At 36.0% G+C, this 20552-nt stretch overlaps 1 protein-coding gene across 1 annotated transcript; it reads left to right on the forward strand.

The window, feature by feature from the left end:
• Positions 1-105: 105 nt before the first annotated feature.
• On the forward strand, positions 106-20523 carry LOC106165455 (ATP-dependent 6-phosphofructokinase). The gene is made up of 21 exons (XM_013543663.2): positions 106-369; positions 916-989; positions 1634-1711; positions 2277-2466; positions 2998-3163; positions 3490-3534; positions 3887-4091; positions 4336-4428; positions 4734-4859; positions 5091-5155; positions 5446-5536; positions 8993-9139; positions 9567-9637; positions 10529-10619; positions 10951-11103; positions 11438-11602; positions 14894-14955; positions 15384-15495; positions 15964-16063; positions 16580-16685; positions 17117-20523. The coding sequence occupies exons 1-21, from the start codon at positions 198-200 to the stop codon at positions 17280-17282; spliced, it is 2478 nt and encodes an 825-aa protein (XP_013399117.1). The 5' UTR covers positions 106-197; the 3' UTR covers positions 17283-20523.
• Positions 20524-20552: the final 29 nt, after the last annotated feature.

The following is a 20552-nucleotide window of genomic DNA, read 5'->3' on the forward strand; positions in this document are numbered from 1 at the left end:
GGCATGTTGGCACCAAAGTATATTCGCTTTAATACAGAAGCAGTGATTAGGCCATTACCTGCCAATTTACGCTAGAGGGATAGCACCATTGCTTCTCTCGATAAGTCTCGTGACCTCTCGCGCCCTCGACCTATTTCTGACAGACGACAACTTTTTTTGCAAGGGCTCCTAAGATTTTTGCCAAGTACCTTGAAAACATGTCTGACGCGGAACTTCCCGATAGCAAGAGAAGGAGGGAAGCCTTCCACGATGAGAGGACGATGAGCGTCTCGGCCATGGTGATTCCTGGGCGTGAAGGGAGGCACATTGCCAAGGGATGCTATGCCGGTCGGAGCGTTGCAGTTTTTACTAGTGGTGGAGATGCACAAGGTGAGGCGAAGGTCAAGTGGGTCCAGCCTCAAAATCACGGAAATGATCGTACTTTGAATGGAAATCAGTAGTTTTTCGACTTCGAATGAACATTTACGAGATGAAAATTTTTTATGCACATTAAACTGGATTAGTTGGATTGATGTTTTTATTTTATTAATATTTCTGCCATTTCTGGGTCTTTTTACCAGCATCTGCCCCCCTCCCCCCCCCCCCCCCCCCGCAGTCCACCTGCCCACTCAATAATATGAAAATTCATACATAATTAAGTAGAGAGAGGGAGAGAGAGAAAATGGGGAAGGTTCAGAACAATCAGTCCCCTACAATGAACCATATTGAATTTGCCTGATATTAATAATATTTCTTATGATTATGTGAAAACTTTCATTTCAATCTGGGCATGGCTACATACAATACAATACAATAAATTTCATTTCATGTCGGTTATAAATTGAATGGAAACATTAGCTTTAAAGCTATTCTCCGACTGAAACATGTAAATTATATATGGGATTGTCTATAATGTTAATGTATGCACTGTTTCAGGTATGAATGCAGCGGTTAGAGCAGTGGTGAGAATGGGAATATATGTTGGCTGTAGAGTCTACTGCATTAGAGAGGTGAGTTTACTGCTTACAATGATTTAATCAGTTTGAGATGGATTGCTCCATGCATTAAAACAATTCATACATTCAAAGTTACAATAATAGTTTCTGCAATTAACAACTAAAGTTCAGAATTATTAAAGATTTGACACTGATACGTCTTTTTGTAAGGAGTAAGGGTCAAATAGTGCCCCTAAATATGCCTGAACATTTGACACACACATTTGGAGTTACTCCCTGTACAGCTGTTTTATATCACTTCTTTAGATTTATTTCCATATTTGATTGTTATATCATTAGTATATAACAGCAAAAATAATCGGACAGATTGAATAGCATACAAATATTACACATTTAGTGTGTGTGTTTCACTGACATGCCTGAAATGCTCACTTAAATGTTTATTTTGTGGACTGACAAGTTATTGATTTTCACTTGCCCTAGGCAGTATACTATCTGGGGTAGCGCTAGCAATTTTTTTCGCTTAGCCAAATCACCACTTTTTTGTCAATTTGTTATCAAAATGGTTACAATTTGACTAACACGAGTCAAATCAAGCCCGTTTTCTTTAGCCAATTAAGGCCAGTTTTAGCATTTGGCTAAAATGGTGAGTGTTAGCACTACTCCCAGAGTGAGACTGAATTATTTCTGTTCCTCAGGGTTATCAAGGTATGGTAGATGGTGGAGATAACATAGTGGAAGCATCCTGGGCCAGTGTGTCTGGAATATTACAGCAGGTAATATACTTCATATTATAAACCAGACATGAGCTTTTTCCGTGGAAATGCAGTATTCTGTGTTTTTTCATTCAATTCCTAAGGCGGCCCTGAGACCAACGGCAGGTTAGGTGTTGGGTCCCATTATAAATGTTCAAAAAAAAAAAAAAAAAAATTAAGCTGGTAAACAAGCTTTAGGGTGATAAACAGATAGAGGGAGAAGGGATGGACCCTTTTTTGTTACTTCTGGCCTCTCCTCTTTGATATCAAGAATAACCAATATTATAGAAATTTAGATAAAGTTTTAAAAGAAAAAAATACTATCCAAAAACAACTCATTTAAGGATTCAGGGACTTAAAGACTTGCAACCCAGGTTAATTAAGTTTTTTTTTCCCCATCTGCACATATACTTAATGTCCCCAGTTGATTCACCTCAAAATCAAAGACACATGTTAGGCTGTCAATTTCTTTTTTTTTCTTTTTTTTGCTATTTTAATTATTTTGATCTTGTAGTCTAGGCTTTTAGACCTTTGCTGTGTAAAAAGTTTTGTCTGCTGATGACACCGGGCTCGTTTCCACTTTCAGGGTGGAACCACCATAGGCAGTGCTCGTTGCAAGGATTTCCGTGAGAAAGAAGGTCGCCTGAAAGCTGCGTTTAACCTTATTCAGCGTGAGATTACCAACATTGTGTGTATTGGAGGAGATGGTAGCCTCACTGGAGCCAACTGCTTCAGGAACGAGTGGCCAGAACTGTTGCAGGAGCTGGTCTCTCAGGGTAGGTTGTTTATGTATAAGGAAATAAGACTGGACAAAATTGATAATGTGGTAAACAAGCTTTAGGTTGAATGACCCTTAGTTTGAAAAATAACATTTTTTCACACCTGCAGTATTTATTTATCAATTAATTGTTTTTCTAATAATGATTGAGTTTGTTTCACAGGCTGTGCATATTTCTTTTCAAAATTCATCATTTCTAGGCAGTCACAAAATTTTACTTTCTGACACCACGCCCACTAATTCATCAGAAATTTAGGTTTATGAAGTGGTCAGATTTTGATTGAGAAAGCCTTACTGTAGTAAGAGACTTGAAAACCCCTGGAACACTGGCTGGTGGAATGAAAAATTGATTTTAATGATTTATTTAAGTTATTTCTGTTGAATTATTGATAATTTTTTTTCTTTCTTCATTTCAGGTAAAATTTTTTTAATAGTTTTATTTTTATTGTGAATGATTTATTTTTTATTTATTATAATTTTCTTGCTTCATTTCATATAAAAGTTTTATTCTTATTATTCTTCTTCTTAGGTAAGATCACAAAGCAGCAGGCAGACAAGTGCCAACACCTACATATAGTGGGTATGGTAGGCTCTATTGACAATGACTTCTGTGGTACTGACATGACTATAGGGACAGACTCCGCTCTGCATAGGATTATTGAGGCTGTGGACGCCATCACTACCACAGCACAAAGGTGGGGTTTGAAATGTCCTCATTGGTTTGTTAATCATATCAGAAATCTATTGTCTGAATCTTTTTATTTATTTGTTTATTTATTTTTTGAGATGCTCACTGTGGCTTATGAGAACTATTGAAGCTGTTGATTGAATAGAACTAATAATATTAAAGCTCTCGAGTATTTTTTTTTTAATTTTGTCATTTGTATTAACTCAGGTTGTGATAAATTTTATGATTTGAAATGAGCATACTTAAAGAAAAATGATTTCTCTCAAGTTAAATTTCTTCGTTATTTGAACAGTTTCTTTAAGAGAAGATTAATTGGTGTTTTTCCACTTCCAGTCACCAGAGAGCATTTGTTATGGAAGTCATGGGAAGACATTGTGGGTAAGAATTCCTTTTGATGGTATTATATTTTAACTTTTTTATCAATTGATACACACTTTCAGCCATTTGAAATGTTCACATCGGTATTAATTGCTACTGTAACAATTGTTTATAATATTATTTTTACCAGGATTGGGTACAGGCCATCCAAATTTATTACCTTTTATTTCCTACAAAACTTCAGTGAGTCCAAGCCATCATTTTTGCAAAAAATGAAAAAAGAAAATATTGGTCCTCCGGTGATGCTGGTGGCCATCCAAGTGATTACTGGAAGCTCCACTGGGAAAAGCCTCGAATTATAATTATTATTATTATGTACATAATACAATTATATTACAAACCATATTTGCAGGTACTTGGCACTGGTAGCTGCCTTGGCCAGTGGAGCCAGCTGGGTGTTCATTCCTGAGGCTCCACCAGAGGAAAACTGGGAAGATAAATTCTGCGACTTCTTGGCACAGGAGAGACAGCTGGGCCGCAGGCTGAATATTATCATAGTGGCTGAGGGGGCCATAGATGTCAATGGTAGTCCTATTACAGCTACTGGGGTGCAGCAAGTAGGTGTCCAGTTGGGTGGTTATATATATATATATATATATATATATATATATATATATATAGACAGCAAGTCCACAACATTTAAGGAACTATGGCAGTGCCGATGATATCTCTGATTTATCGCATTATTTTTATAATCTTCATGTAGCAGGTTGGCCAGTTCCTTATCGAGAAAAACATTTATTCCTTTGACAGGTGGCAGAATTCAGTGCTGTAAGTAGTAAAATTATGTTTTTCTTTCAGCTGATCACCAGTAGGCTGAAGTTTGACACCAGGGTCACTGTTCTTGGTCATGTACAGAGAGGAGGGAGCCCTTCTGCTTTTGACAGAATTTTGGTGAGTTATTGTATTTTTATTATAATTGTAATTATTATTATTATCATTATTAATAAACTCAAAAGGGTGTCCCACTTTTGCCTAAAATTACCAGACAGTTAAATGCTGCATGGTTAAGATGTAATTTAGATACCATTTTGTACTCATGACCTCTTTGAAGTTTTATGTTTTTATGAATTATTGCTATATGTGGATGTATCTTTATATAGAAGTACATCTGTATCTCTCTCTCTTTCTCTCTCTCTCTCACACACACACACACACATATTAAATGTAATACCTAACACCTGTGTCCTTTTTCCTAGAGTACCAGAATGGGTGCTGAGGCAGTTCTGGCCCTGATGGAGGCCACTCCTGAGACTCCAGCCTGTGTGGTCTCCCTTGATGGCAATCAGACCGTGAGAGTACCACTGATGCAGTGTGTGGAGAGGGTGAGTAATTGGGCAATTTAATTTTTTTTTTTTGGTTATTTGGGGTTGGGGTGGGGGGTTGTATTTTTTCTTTCTTTAATTTTCAAAATCTATTGTTATTTATTGTGAGTGCTACTGTTGGGTAATCATTTTGAAGTGTTCTAAACATCAGCTATCTGTGAAGTGCATGATAAAGATTATAAAAAATTTGAAGTTCTTGGGTGGTAAATAGTGGATTGTATTGCCTTACAGACCCAGATGGTGCAAAAAGCCATGAATGCGAAGAAGTTTGATCTGGCTCAGCGATTGCGTGGAAGGTAAAACGTTTCTTACAGCCCCAAATCAAAGAAAATATGGTCATAATATTGTCATGTTAGGAAAGTACTAGTACAGGAAGAATGTGGGAATATCTGAGAAAATCAAATAAAAAAAAAGGAATCTGAATCAAATTAATCTTCTAATAATGACAACTTTAAGAAATATATGAATTTTTTGTAGCTTCTGCCAGTTACTTTTCTCTATAAAGATATTGGTTAAGAAGTTCTTAAATGTAGAGAGAAAAATAAAAAGAGAAACAAAATGCAATATCATACATTCCATCTTACAGGAGCTTCCAAAGTAACCTATTTACGTACAAAAGTCTGAGGAAACTTCGCCCGCCTCCAGCTTCAGCCTGCAATCCTGAAGGAACTTGTCAGGTAGGTAGAACTTTGGAATACTCTGTCTGAACAAATCTCTATCCTTGGGTCTTCATTCCTAGCCTTCATCTCTGAGATGGTTTTCTTGAGTTAGGTCTACCTTTGTCATGTAACTGCATTTAGTCGGAGAGCAACCAGGCTTGCAGCCAGGGAGGTTGGAACAAAGAGCCATTTTTGCTAGGGAAGAAGTTTGTTCTGGGTAAAATTTATCTGAGTACACATAGATTTTATGGTGAAAAGCCACCCCCCCCCCTCATTTACTCTATAGCCTATTTACTCATTTGACATCCTAAAAAAGTAATAAACAAAATACTGGAAAAAGTAAAAAGTACCAGACACAGTTATGTAGATTTTAGAGAGGGTTGTTTGCATCTACTCTCCAACTGAATGCTGTTGCTGCTAGCTAGCCATCCATAACATGTCTCATGCAAGGCTTTTCACAGGATTTTGGTGACACAGAGTCCAAAGCAAGATTTAATGATTTAATGTTTGGCAAGGTGTTATTTTACCTGCCAAACAGAGGCAGGGTTGAAGTGGATGTCAAAGGATATTTATTTATTTATTTATTTATTTATTTATTTATTTATTGGTGTGAGCAGTAGTAGGAAATGGTGTAACTGTGTATTTTGATATTTTTTCTTGTATCCTGTGTTTTTTACTTAAACTTGCATACATCTGTCTTATGATCTATACTAATACAGCTGTATCTTGTGAGACTGATATATTTAAGCATTGTGGATTGTTGATTTGTTAATTTCTTTGTAGCAGCATAGTACATTTTGTGTGTTTTTCACTGTTTGGACCCAGAGGAGGTGGTTGCCACTTGGTGGCTGTTTTGTAATGGGTGCTGACATCTTTTCCATTTACTCCTTAGGCCAGACTGAATTGATATGTTTGCTATAAAGCTTGGATTCTGTAAACAGATTTGGGAGGATTTAAATAAAAAATTAATGTTTTTTTACCATCCTAACAGCCAAAAATTAGGGTTTTCTACTTTTCTTTTATAAAACTCAGATTTTTTTCCTAAAGTTAGTTGCCAATTTGTCATACGTACCAAACCAATTCCATAGTAAGCAATTAATTTATTTTTTTCGTTTGAAAAATAAGGGTGTGTAAAAAAATTGCAATTTCCTCAAAATTAGGGTTGGTCATGCCAATTATCCAATTCGTCAAATTTGTCTGGCCTGAATGTAATTTATAGTGACTTTTTGTTTCAATTTTATTATTATAATCATTATATTTGTGAACTTAGCCTCCCCTGGATAAGGAACTTCAATTTGATGAGTCTGAGTTTGAGATGGTTTGTAGTAAGATGAATAGCAGGATCCTTCTGTTTTCTCTCTTATTTCACAACTTTTATGATTTAATATACTGAAAATTATTCATGATGTTAAGGTCCTTACTGACTGAAATCCTGTTGATGGCTTCCTTCTTTGATATTTTATCTGGACATTTTCACAAAGTTCCGAAACCTGTTGGTGATTTCCCTTATGTTGTAAACAAAATGTGGTCATAACTGTTATCAAGATTCCAAAAAGCAAGAATCTAAACATCACAAAATTAATGTTTTTCAGTATAACTACTTATGGATCTGTTGAAGCTATTTTCTCAATTGATGATAGAGTGATGATTGCTTTTCCTGGTTTTTTGTTTGTTTTCGTTTGTTTGATTGAGCCTCAAGTTTGAAATTGTTGAAGTGTGAGAGAAAACATGGAAGATCCTTGAAGTTTAAATACCTTTCCTCTTCATAGCTATATGCTGTACTGTAACCAGGCAGCAGTGATATATGCTGCAAGCACTTCTCCAGCTTCCTTTTTCTGTTTTATTGTTTTTCTTTAAGTTGCTAGACTCTATGTACATGTATATATAGCACAGCATAGTTACATATCTGAATGTCTGTATATATAAGTATTAAATCTCAGTGGTGCTTCCATTTTGTTTCATAAATCAGGCTTGCAAACTGTATTGATTGCCTTAGTTTCCGTGCATTAAGTAATCTTCTCTCTATAACTGAGCATTGTGTTCACAAAACAGAGATTGGTCTAAACTTTCACATCACAGCAAAAGCATGGTCTACCAGAGTTCAAAAATATAAGGTTTTAATTTACTTTGAGTTTGTGTCTCACCTTAAAATGGTAAAAAAATTAATTAGTGTCTTTAGAACAATTTTTTTTACTAATCTCAAACTGTGCAGCATGCTATTAGCTAAAATCTGGGGAGAGGGTACTTATTATTAATTATAATAATTTAAAGTATGCAATAAAGCTAAGTTGTAATAATAAAAATCATGTTATTGCGGTGGGGGTTTTATTTTTGTTACGGTACTGATTTCTTATTCGTTACCCACAGTTATGAAGACACAAATGAACATGCTTTGATGTACAAATGTATGATTTATGGTATTAACTGCAGTTAATAGATCTAGAATGATGTGATTTTCAGCTGGTGGGCACATATTTTAGTACATGCTGATGAGTTATTTTTGTGGGGTAATAGGTGTAGTATAGGCTTGTTACCACTTAAATATAGGTATATAATATCATCCACTATGTAAGACTAACACAATTATTTTGGGAGGTGGTGTTTTAGATAAAAGAAATTGAGACTCCATTGGAAGTTACTTAGAATTCATTATTTTTGTTATTTGATAAAATTAAGATATTACTGGTTGTTCAATAAAACAATTACATGAATAGTGGGAAATTTCAGCCACTCTTAATCCTTAACTTTTATTTGATTATTTAGTGATAAATCATTTAGTGTGAGTGAAGTATTTTGGTCATAAAGAATGTTATTATAAAACTTATGTTTATATTCTTTCTAGCAGCATTTAACCCTCGCACAACACTGCCTTCTATATTGACATCATTTATATGTTAGCATGTGTGTTGTGAAAATTTTGGTTAACTGCTGTTACAGTAGTTGAAATTAATGTCAATAGTTATGTTATGATAACCTAAGATTCATGCGTATATGTTAATAATATTTATATTTGTGTTAATATTTGTGTATTCCAGTTACAAAAAAAGTCTTCTCAGCCTTTTTGTCTTGAGTCTTTTTTCACTGGCAAAATTGTCTGTCTGCATGAATGATGTTTTGCAGTATATGTACCAGCACATTCATTTATAATTTAAGGCTAATAATGAATGTTAGGCCTTCAGCACTGAGTTATACTGTGTGTGTGTGTGTGTGCTGACATATTATAGTTACAATCTATAAGCCAGTGATTGAGTTTTGTTATGAATTTAATTGTAGCAGTAATACTTAAGAGCTTGAAATCGGTAACTTTATAGAACATAATTTCTAATTCACTCAAATTTCCTAAAATTTGTGTTATAATTTAACTTTTTTAGGTGGGTGGGGGTGGGGGTGGGGGGCAAGGAAGTATATAAAGATCCAATGCACATTGTATGCTTAAAATGCAACTTAAAACATCCTCATCTCTTTTTCTCACAGAAACCATTCAACCTGGCAGTAATGAACATTGGTGCCCCTGCTGCAGGGATGAATGCCTGTATGAGGGCCTTTGTTAGGATAGCCCAGACAGCTGGCTACACTGTGCTGGGTATTATAGATGGGTTTGAAGGCCTTTGTGAGGATAATGTAAGTATATGGGCAGGCAGGTGGTGGGTATGCTTGTTCATGCTCTGCACGTCCATACATGCATATGCTCATGTACATATTCACGTGCCCACACACACACACTCACGCACTCCTCGATAAGACACTTGTGTTCTGATTGAATTCTGACAATGTCATTGGAAAATTTGGACTTGCTCTCTGTAATACTAAATGTGCTGTAATGTATCAGAAAAATAAAATGAACTATGAAACCATGAAAAAAAAAATAATAATGAGTAACATAGAGGAAGACATTTACCTGTCGATTTTTTAAAAATAAGTAACTTGAGTTGTGACCACTTTGTTCCATGTGTTTTCATTGAATTATTTGAAAAAAGTTTGAATTTTTCATTGAAATGTTCTGTTTAATTTTGTGACCATAATGTACAATAATAATCAATGTTGTCAGGTGCGCCCCATAAGCTGGATGGAGGTCCACAACTGGGTGGGGCAAGGAGGCTCTAATATTGGCACCAAGAGGTCAGTATAATATCTTTACCTACCACAGGACTCAACATTATGATCTTTTTTCACTGGGTTGCTACTGAACGCAATGAGGCCTGGTGGCGTGGTTGCTGTTCCAGATTCAAAATATTCTATGTGAAAGGTTATGCCAGCTTTACTACTTTTTTAACAAAAAGAGATTACAGAAAACTAATAGTATATATAAATATGTTATTGCTATCGTATAATCAACACTAACAACTACTGAACACTGTGTTTGCCAAGAGGAGTCAATGCCATAAAACACAATGTTAAATATTCAAAATAGAATGAGTTGCATTGTTGGACAACCGCTGGTCAAGATTTGATTGCCCGAGAGGAAAAAAATGGTTGCAAAATGCATTCACTCAACCCTGTATGTCAAGTCCTGTAACAAATAGACATGTTTGCATTTCAAACAGTTCTGTAATTTAATATTTAAACATTACCTTCATGATGCTTTAGGAAATGGCAGTCACCGTAAATGTGCAGGTGAAAAGACAACCAAGTTAATAATTGATGTTACTTTCTTGTTTTTTGATATAATACTTTCATATCTGATCATATCTGTGCTCTTGCTTCTTTGTAGGGTGAATGTAGGGAGATGTTTCAGATCTTTTTTTTTAATTGTATTTTAGACAAGTTGAGTGTGTTTTCTTTATGAAGTTCACCAGTCTGGTATTGTGAATAAATATCATAATGATACCATTTTATCAGAGATTTTTTCCCAATTATTCGTTAGATTACTACATGGGGCATTGTTGATTGTTATGTCATGATTCTTGGATGAACATTGCTGCTAGCTCCATGAAATTAAAGACATTAGAACTGTGACTAAAGATGTCATTGAAAGCATGTTCAATATCTATGCATTTTGTTAATTTTTAGGATTCTTGCCAGTGAGAAGGGTTATGAAGATGTTGCCAACAAACTTAAACAGCATAATGTCCATGGTCTGTTAGTGATTGGAGGGTTTGAGGTAACAGAGCTTTTTATCTATCCACCAATCAGTCTTTATTTGAATATAATGTTTTTGATATTTAAAAAAAAATTGTGTTAAACAATCATGATTATGGAGGGCCCCAAATCTTGTGGCTTCTAGCCTGCTTTCTCTGTATTGATGAAATTTAATTTTTATTATTATTATTATTATGATAGTAACAGTTATGTTATTCTTGAAGCTTTCTATCAAATACCAATGTCTGTTTTTGTTTGATATATATTTTATATATATTGTAAAATTATTGAAATTTCATGTTGTAAGTTTGAATGGATTATTGAACATCACTGAATTTTGCGTCAAATTCCAGGCATTTCACAGTGTGTTAAAGATGGCAGAAATGCGGGAGAAATTCGATGGATTCTGTATCCCAATGATGGTGATCCCTTGTACTATAAGCAATAACGTCCCTGGCACAGACTTCAGTCTGGGCTGTGATACTGCGCTCAACGAGATTGCTGATGTAAGTAGTGAAAAGTGCAGTAAAAAGACTGACAGTTTCTATTTTGTAGAATTGTTAACTGACTTTTTTATAGGTCCTCAAAATTAAAGTTACGCAATAAGCATTGAACCTCAATGTTATTATACAGGAAAATTCAGAACTTTCTCATCACTTTTGCCAAAGGATAATCCTTCAGATTGTTGATTATCAAATAGCCCTGAGTTCTTTTCCTTTTGTTTACTGACTTGTTTATTTATTTATTTAATTTATTTTGCAACATAAACTGTAATTAAAACCAAACAAGACAGAAAGATCACAAGACAACCAAACAAAAGTGTAAGTGTTAATCTTTCAGATATGTGATAGAATCAAACAATCAGCCACAGGAACAAAGAGGCGTGTCTTCGTGGTGGAGACCATGGGGGGTCACTGTGGTTACCTGGCAACACTCAGTGGATTGGCAGGAGGGGCTGATGCTGCCTATATATTTGAGGAGCCATTTGGTATTAAGGACTTACAGGTAACACCAATAGACCAAGTAACTGGTTATACTAAAGCATTTGTGTCTCTTATCACGTCTCGATTTTTTTTCCTTTTTGACTTATTTACTTGTTTCATATTTGCGAAGCAAAATTGTTTGAGCCGTAAAAGCTAGACTTAAAATTGATAATCCAAGGTTAATCCTCAGTTGTCCATTAAAATACAATATTGTGCCTATTTTATAACAAGAATAGGTCTAGAAGGACATGTCTAATGTTTTAGACTTAGACTTTTAGACTTAGGGAGCGTTCAGATAAACCTCATTATATTAGCTGGATCAATCCAACCGTGTGAGATACTCCCTAAGTAAAATAACTGTTATCTGCTTAAATGTCTGACGCTTCTCCTCGAGTTGCTAGGGGATAATTAGTACCACCAGCGTGCACGCTGGCGGTACTCATGGTTTAGTCCCGACCCGTCTCGTACGGCTCCGCCGGCTCCGCGTACTGGCGCCGGATACAAGTCACCGTTACCGCTTCTCCTCCTAGACTGCAAGGACCCATGTCCCCATCTCTTGGATTTAGGTCACATATAATCTCAACTTGAACCCCCTGTTCTTTTTGTCTCAGTCAGTGCATTTGCCTGGGCATGACACTCGTTGAAACACACCCTTGTCAAAATTTTTGAAAATTCAATGCTAAATATCACCCAAATCGAAGGAATTATGGGAAAAATTACTACAGAAGTCTGACCGAAAGTCATATGTGAAGATTCCAAATATGCCCTTGGATTTGACTTTTGACCTTTATTTCAAGGTCAAACGGGCTAAAATTTTCTAAAAATCTTAATTTTTTGCGAAAATTTTTTTATTTCTGCTGATTTTCAGAAACTACACAGATCTAACCTATAATATAATGGGTAGTTGTTACCCTTTGGGTCATCTTTCATCTTTTTGAGTTTGGGGTCAATCGGTGCATTTTCATGGGAGTAGCGGCCATTAGATCCCGAAACTGAAAACTTTCTCCAGTTCTGGAACCGTTAATGCTAGAGACCTCTTGTTTTTTGCATTTTGTAGAGCTTATCAAGTGCAACACAGAAGGTGGTGTCCATTTTTCCTTTTTTTGATTCGGCTTAGGCGTTGCATTGTATCAAAAAGTTCAGTATCCGATATTCATTGGTGAAAACAAAATGTGAAATATTCCAAAATTAGCTGAGATACGCCCATAGTTACTATTGAACTTGAATAGGAAGTCGTATACTGGTAATCTGACTGTGACTTTGAAATTGACCTTTGACCTACTTTTCACCATGAACTGCACTTTGCAAGTTTTCTGATCTTTATATCTCCAAAACTGGCAAAGATTCGGCCGTAGGTACTATTGAACTTGAATAGGAAGTCATATACTGGCAATTTACTGTGATCCTGAAATTGACCTTTGACCTAATTTTCACCATGAACTAAACTTTGCGAATTTTCCAGGCCCCCGTTTCACAAAAAAACTTAAGTCGGTTTCCCTGACTTAGGGCTTGGTTACCAACGTAATTAAGTCGTTACGTCACTAAGTCCCGTTTCACAAAGAATCTAAAAGGTCGCTAACGTCGTTTTTTTCTTAGCCGTAAGTCGACGATGTCAAGCCTCCTCGGGAGGAGACTTAAGTCGGCAAGCTCAACTAAAACTCAGTAAATGAGAGCATAAACAACAAAAATTTGGAAAGAACATACCTCCTTCAAGATACTGTGTTATAATATCCTTGAATAGCACTGACATTTATGGAATATTAAAATAAAAAATAAAATTCCACTTTACCCAGCCGATCGCGTGTTTGTTTATGTTTTTGACCGCTAGACGTCCCTCAGTAGTGTTCCACGACAAGCTAATGTTTAACTGTTACTTTGAAGTTGTATTGAAGTTAAACTTATCAATAAAGTTCAAAAACAAACTTTGTTTGTGTTTTGGCTGACTTTTATTGTTGATAAACGATCGTTCTCGGCCGAAAGAGGCCATGAAACGTCATGTCTTGTGAAACTTTTGCAATTTTACACCTCCTTTTCTTGAAGAGTTTCTCGTGCGCGTCAACTACGGTAAGCACGCCAAGCTAAGACGTTAGATTCTTTGTGAAACACTCCAAGTCGACTTCAGCTAAGTCGACCTAGCTAGGCCACCCAGCTCGAGTAAGACTTCTACGGATTTAAGATTCTTTGTGAAACGGGGGCCAGACCTTATATCTCTAAAACTATCAGAGATACGCCCATAGTTACTGTTGAACTTGAGTAGGAAGTCATATACTGGCAATCTTACTGTGACCTTGAAATTGACCTTTGACCTACTTTTCACCATGAATTGAACCTTGCAAATTTTGTCACCCTTATATCTCAGAAAACTGACAGAGGTACATGTAGGCTCATAGTTGCTATTGAACTTAAATAGGAAAGCATATACTGGCAATCTAACTGTGGCCTTGAAATTGACCTTTGACTTACTTTTTATGATGAACTGTATTTTGCATGTTTATATCTGGCCTTTATATCTCCAAAATTGGCAAAGAAATGCCCATAGTTACTATTGAACTTGAATAGGAAGTCATATACTATGACTTTGAAATTGACCTTTGACCTACTTTTTCACCATGAACTAAACTTTGCATATTTTCTTGCCCCTCACATCTTCAAAACTAGCAGAGATATGCCCAGTGTTGCCCCTTGGTTTTCTTTTTTATCAGCAAATATGCAACACTGATAATACATTTCGAGGAAAACCAATAGGCCTTTTGTCTAGAAAATCACAGGAGTGATCAATGTGAGGAAAATACAGGTCAATTCGAAAATTGATAGGACCATTTTTACAGTTATGTTTTTTTTTTCTTTTTTTTTTTTTTTTTGATATTTTGAGAATTCTTGTTTTTTGCATTTTATGGAGCTTGTCAAGCACAAGACTGGTAGTGGTGTCCCTTTTTTTTCGGTTTTCCATACGAATGAGCTTACTCCAGCTGGTGGTACAATATCCAGAGGCGGTATCGCCTCTCTGATCCTCTAGTTAAATTAAATAATTAACCAGCTGCTCAGCTAGGCATGTCAGACATCCCTGCCCCCCCCCCCCCCCCCCCCCTTCTGTTTGTATCTCCCTTCAAGAGCATCGGTACTCTCGCAAAAAAATTAAGGGCTTTTTTCAGTTCCTGGGGAGAACCCTGATCTTGCGTCGGTGAAGTCTGATGTTTTGAATGCTGAAATTCAAATAGTTGTTGCTCTGTACTTACTGTTTTATGGTGTGCTGTTGTTAAAATTATCATGTGAAATAAATGAAATATCACCATGAGGTGTTATTGCGTTTCAGAATGATGTCATCCATATACGTGCCAAAATCAAAGATGGTGTACAGAGGGGTCTCATTATTAGGTAACTACGTGGTCCCATGTGTCAGCAAATATATGTGATATACAACAGTGTAATATATATATATATATATATATATATATATATATATATATATATATATATGTGTGTGTGATATACACTAGTGTAAAAAAGGATTGGATCACACACATTTTGCTTATCACTGACTATAATGGTAGATATCAGTGTGATACCATAAATTTTATTTTTCATGCTTGTTCAGCTTTTTAAGCTTTTTTCCACTGGGATTTTTCAATGCAGTTTCTTCTTCTTCTAATAATTATTATTATTTTAATCTATTATAAAAAAAAAGTAATGATAAACTTGCTTTTATTTTGCCAGAGCTGAAAAAGCCAACAGCAAATTTTCTTGCACCAACTCTTATTCACAGGACTTTTAAATGCACCTATTATTATTATTATTATTACCAGAAATGAAAAAGCCAACAGTAACTACACCACAGACTTCATCCACCAGCTGTACTCTGAGGAGGGCAAGGATACCTTCACCTGCAGGAAAAATGTGCTGGGGCACATGCAACAGGTAAATGAAACTACTGGCAGTCTGAACAAACAGGCTCATGCGGGCGCACGCGCGCACACACACACACACACACCCACTGCATTTTATTAATTTTGTCTTAATTTGTATAATAACAAATGTTGCAAAGCAGAAGGTATATGCTTTCTGTTGGGTATTTCTAATGTTGCTAATAACTTGGCAGGGTGACCCAGTCATGTACTCCATGTGGGGCCGTAGCGATAGTCCGAAGGTTCAATAGTCCGAAGGTTCATTGGTCCGAATGTTCACTATAGAACCTTCGGACCAATGAACCCTTGATTAAAAAATCGATAAAAATGTTACCACTTTTCGGACCAATGAACCTTCGGACCAATGAACCTTCGGACTATCGAGACGCCCCCCTCCATGTTGTTTAACTCTATAATTACTATTATTATTATTATTATTATTATTATTATTATTATTATACTGAGTTATTCTGATCTTTAGGGAGGAGCTCCATCTCCATTTGACAGAAATCTGGGGACAAAGTTTGGCTGCCGAGCTGCAGAGTATCTGTCCAAGCAGGTGTCTGAAAGTGTAGTGGACGGTAAGACTTTATGTTATTATTATTGCTATTATTATTATTATTATTATTGTTATTATTGTTATTATTATTATTATTATTGTCAGCAGAATAGATATGGGCAGTTTGAGGGGTTTGCTAGATGTGCCCTCTTTACTAGGGGAGAAGGGGGCTCCGAATCAAGATTTGATCTCTTTTCTGCTGTCTTGGTAAGAAATGTGCAATATGCCATATAAATGACTAAGAGACCATTGCCAGAGACTATCATACTAACTTTGGATTGGAATATCTCCGAGGGGATTGTGGCTTGATTGCAATTAACTTGGGTGGCTTAGATGTCTGTCACGCCTGCTGAGGCTGATAAGGGGTAATTAACTATCTTTAAGCAGCTTTAGATGGTGTCCCAGACGTCTAAGCCGCTTGGGCTGAAAGCAATTTAGTAAGGGACCCCGTGGAGATGAACCGATCCTGTTAGATCGATTTAGGGATGGGAACCCAGTGTAAGTAATATTGAGGGTGTAATTGTGGTTGTCCTTGCAGGCAAGGTGTACAGTACAGCCCCTGGGACAGCCAGTGTTCTGGGTGTGGTCAGGAGACAGATGATAGTGACACCTATGGCTGTGTTGGGAAGCATCACTGACTTCAAGTGAGTTTACTGGCCATGGTGAGAGAGACGGAGAGAGAGAAAGAAAGTGGTTGTTTGGTCATGTGTGTGTGTGTGTGTGTGTGTGTGTGTGTGAATGTGACAGAAAGAGAGAGAGAGTTTGTGTGGAAAAGGAGCACAGTTTTTTTATGTGTGAGTGAGATGAGGAAAGCAAAAGAAAAGGGGAGAGAGAGCTTGAAGAACTGCATACAGTTAATTAAAATTTATATGAAACAAATTCAAATCTATGCAAAAATAAAAACTAAGTTACTGCATTGTAATTACAGAGGGATTAAGTAACTGTACTTTCATTTTTATTATTATATTTTTTTAGCAATCAGTGCTCAAGCAGTTTCAGTTTAAGCAGAAGGAATGACACCATATTTTTTTACCTGTCCAGATGTCATTGAAAATGTCCTCCACATAATTTTTAGATATCGTATCCCCAAACAGCAGTGGTGGCTGAAGCTACGCCCTCTGCTACGAATCATGGCCAAGCACGAGTCCCAGTACGAGATGGAAGGAATCAACCTCAAGAGCGTGGAGAGCACGGATGAATCGGACGATGTTGTACTCCAGGCTGGCGTAGGCATCCAATGATTTCACCGCTGTTTTTTTATTGTTTCAAGATGGCTTTGAGAAGTTCTTGTGGTCATAAAAACCTCTCAGCATGAGGAGAGCTCTGAGTCATGAAGAGGATCAATATAGATCTCCCTGATTTTTGCCCCCGTTGGAAAGAAACCTCTCCAGTTTTCATCCACAATTTGAGAACCGTCAACATGCCATAAATGTCGCATGTATTTGTAAAGTTTTTGTGAATTCCAGTCGGACTGTGAATACTCGTGTGTGAATTTTTTTTTTTAAAGCTTGTGACAAAAAAGTTGTCAACTGTAGAACCTCTAAATAATATTCGGATTTTAGAAACTGCTGTGTTTGTATAAATAGTGTAAGAAAAAGTGTACAAAGTTGGATTAATCAAAGCGATGTGTAATTGATATCATGCTGTTTATCATGTTTTGCTCAGATTATGGGCTTTTTCACATTTTTTAAAAATTTGAGCAGCGTAAAAAGTCTCTGGTATTATAGGTGCATGATTATTGCCAGACATTATATTCAAAGTTTGCACAAATCTCTAAGTTTAATCTCAAATTTGTATGAATTTCAGTTGTAAAATTCAAAAAGGTGCCAGTTTGAATTATTGCAGTAACTTTTAATCATTTCTATCACCATTTCACTTTACTTAAGCACAAAATCTTGTATGTTGTAAATGCCCATGGAATATGAACACTTTGCATGATCCCTAATATTTTTTTCCAGAGTATGGTATAAAATTCTCTGATAAATCCCATCTGATCTGTGCAGTTTCAACATAGTGTATTCAATAATTCGTCCAGATATGTCCACTGACATATACTCCAGTCTGTGACCTTGACCCTGGCCACACCCCAAATGCCAGTCGTGTAGAAACTTGGCAAGTGAAATGTTTGTAATTTGTTCAATGTCTAGCCACTGTTTTCTATTGTGGGTCTGTTTCTTTAGATCTGGAGCCCCAAAGAGCCAGTAAACTACAAAAAAAAAAGAGTTTTTGGAACAGGCTGATGCTTACGTGTGTCCACTGACATGTATTGGTGAGTCAGTAAACATTTGACAGTGTTGCTGTAGACATAAACGTGTCTATTGCCTTAAAATCGTGTCTGTGTGTGTTAACACATTTATGTACTAGCCTTGTGTGTCAATTGACACATTACAGTAACATGCACTTACATGTCAGTTGACATAAGTGTCTGTACTAAAATATATTTCCAGAAATGGTGTCCAGTTTTCCTACAGTTGTGTGTGTCTTCATCTATCCCAGAACGTTTAGATAACCTTACAGTATTATTAGACATAAGGAGTACAACTAGCAGGCATGGAAAGGGGTATTAATGAAGGGGGAGGTGGGGGGGTAACTGTTTTCTGCACTTAGACTGATGTTCTGTCCACAATGTTAGACATGAAATGGTCTCATGGGAGGGAAGGATTGGCAACATAGATAATAGACCCAAGTTAGACAGTTTTATTTATTAATTTGTTTAAATTATCCCAGGGAAAAATGCTAAATACATACCCACCGCTTCTTATTTTTTCACAGAAGTTAATTAATTAGATGCTATCATACATGATATGATTTGAAGTTATACAGAGTCTAGTCTTGTTTTCAGTGTTGTATATAGCCAGAATCTTTATTCAAGAGTAATGGTGATGTGGTTGTTGCTTTCACATCTTTATTCAAACCTGGATGCTAATATATTTCATTGTTTTTGTGCCATAGTTTTTCTCTCCAGTTTCTTGAGGTTTATTTGGATCTAATTAACTTCTGGGCTATACTGGTAGTGCTGCTGATCTGTAAGACTGCTCAGACAAGATCAAATTTGGATTGAAACACAGACAAACTACTGTGCTTAGAGGCCAGATTATAGAGCCATAAATTTATTCCTTAGAAAATTCAATAAACTGGTACCAAGTTTTAGATGACTGAGATTCCATTCTGCATCAGTATAAATTTTGTTTTTCCTTGACAAAAGTTTGTCTTGATTGATTTTTGATCTGATTTAGTTGTTGTTTGAAGAGATCTTACAGAGTAGATTATGACTACGAAAGGTGCTTTAAATTATTTATGTACTTCAAAGAAGTTTTTTACTTGATTTAGAGACCAGTCTAGCACAGCCTTGTAAAGCTGATATGATTTCCTTTAGCCTGAATATTTTGCTTTAACCTGAAGATTTTTAGTTCTTTACACCCAAATGATGAGTGGCCCTACTTAATCAGAGCCAAACAACCTCTTTAGGTGCATGATAATACAAGATAATTTTTTCATTGTGTTTTATTACAAATTACTTTGGTGCTGGTTCAAAGGAAAACAAATTCCTTAATATCTAGAGTGGGCATTTGATACTTTTCTGCCTGTAATTTATTTGGAGTACAAGTTCTCACATACAATGTGACATAGTACCTGTAACGTTGTAACTGTTTCATGTACTAGATTAATAACCAATTAATAATGGAATACTACTTCACAGGTTGGCTGTTAGTTGTCTCAGACTGGCGTTAAGATTAAAATCGTTACCTCTGGTAACAAAAAGAATGTCATGATTATAACGGCTGCAGTTTGCCCGTTTGTTTGTTCACAAGATTTCTTAGAGATGTCTTTACAATTTATTATTATTATTATTATTATTATTATTATTATTGGCAGAAGTCTGTGCTCTTGGAGTGCTTGTTCTCCTGTTAAACATAAAATGGAAAAGCTTATAGGAACTTACACTAAAGATTTTGTTATATTTCCTTCACTTTAGTTTTAAAGCACTAGACAATCTGCACATTTGTTATTAGGTATATTCTACTGAATATACATGAAAGTGTTAGAACAAACGTTTTGATTTATTTAAACTTATGGTTAGCAGACTAAAAGTGCCACAATTCTGCACAAACGTATATTGATACAAATTAGTTCAGTTAGAAGTACAACAGGTATTTTGATAAATGAAAATTTTCAGTAAACAGACTAAAAAACACTACAAAACTGTACATACGTATGATAAAAATGCCCTATGGTAAACTGTACCACCTGTTGCAGCTATTAATTATGAAATATCCTAACCGCGTATCTGCAGAGAAAGGCTTAGTTTGAGCCAGCTGCCTTCAACACGTAGGTATTAGATTGAATATTTCGATCAAAATAAGTGGCCTTGCTGGCAAGAGTGAGCTTTTCTGGGAATGTTGGATTCATTGGCCACTGCGTTAGCGATTTATATTTACTTTGTGTTTGTTCAATAAAACCTAACCATTGTTTTTAAAAATTGATCTCATGTTTACATTTGACACTGGTAT

The sequence above is a fragment of the Lingula anatina genome, chromosome 8 (genome assembly GCF_051362555.1).
Source record: "Lingula anatina isolate TDL-2025a chromosome 8, LinAna3.0, whole genome shotgun sequence".
Classification (NCBI taxonomy): domain Eukaryota; kingdom Metazoa; phylum Brachiopoda; class Lingulata; order Lingulida; family Lingulidae; genus Lingula; species Lingula anatina.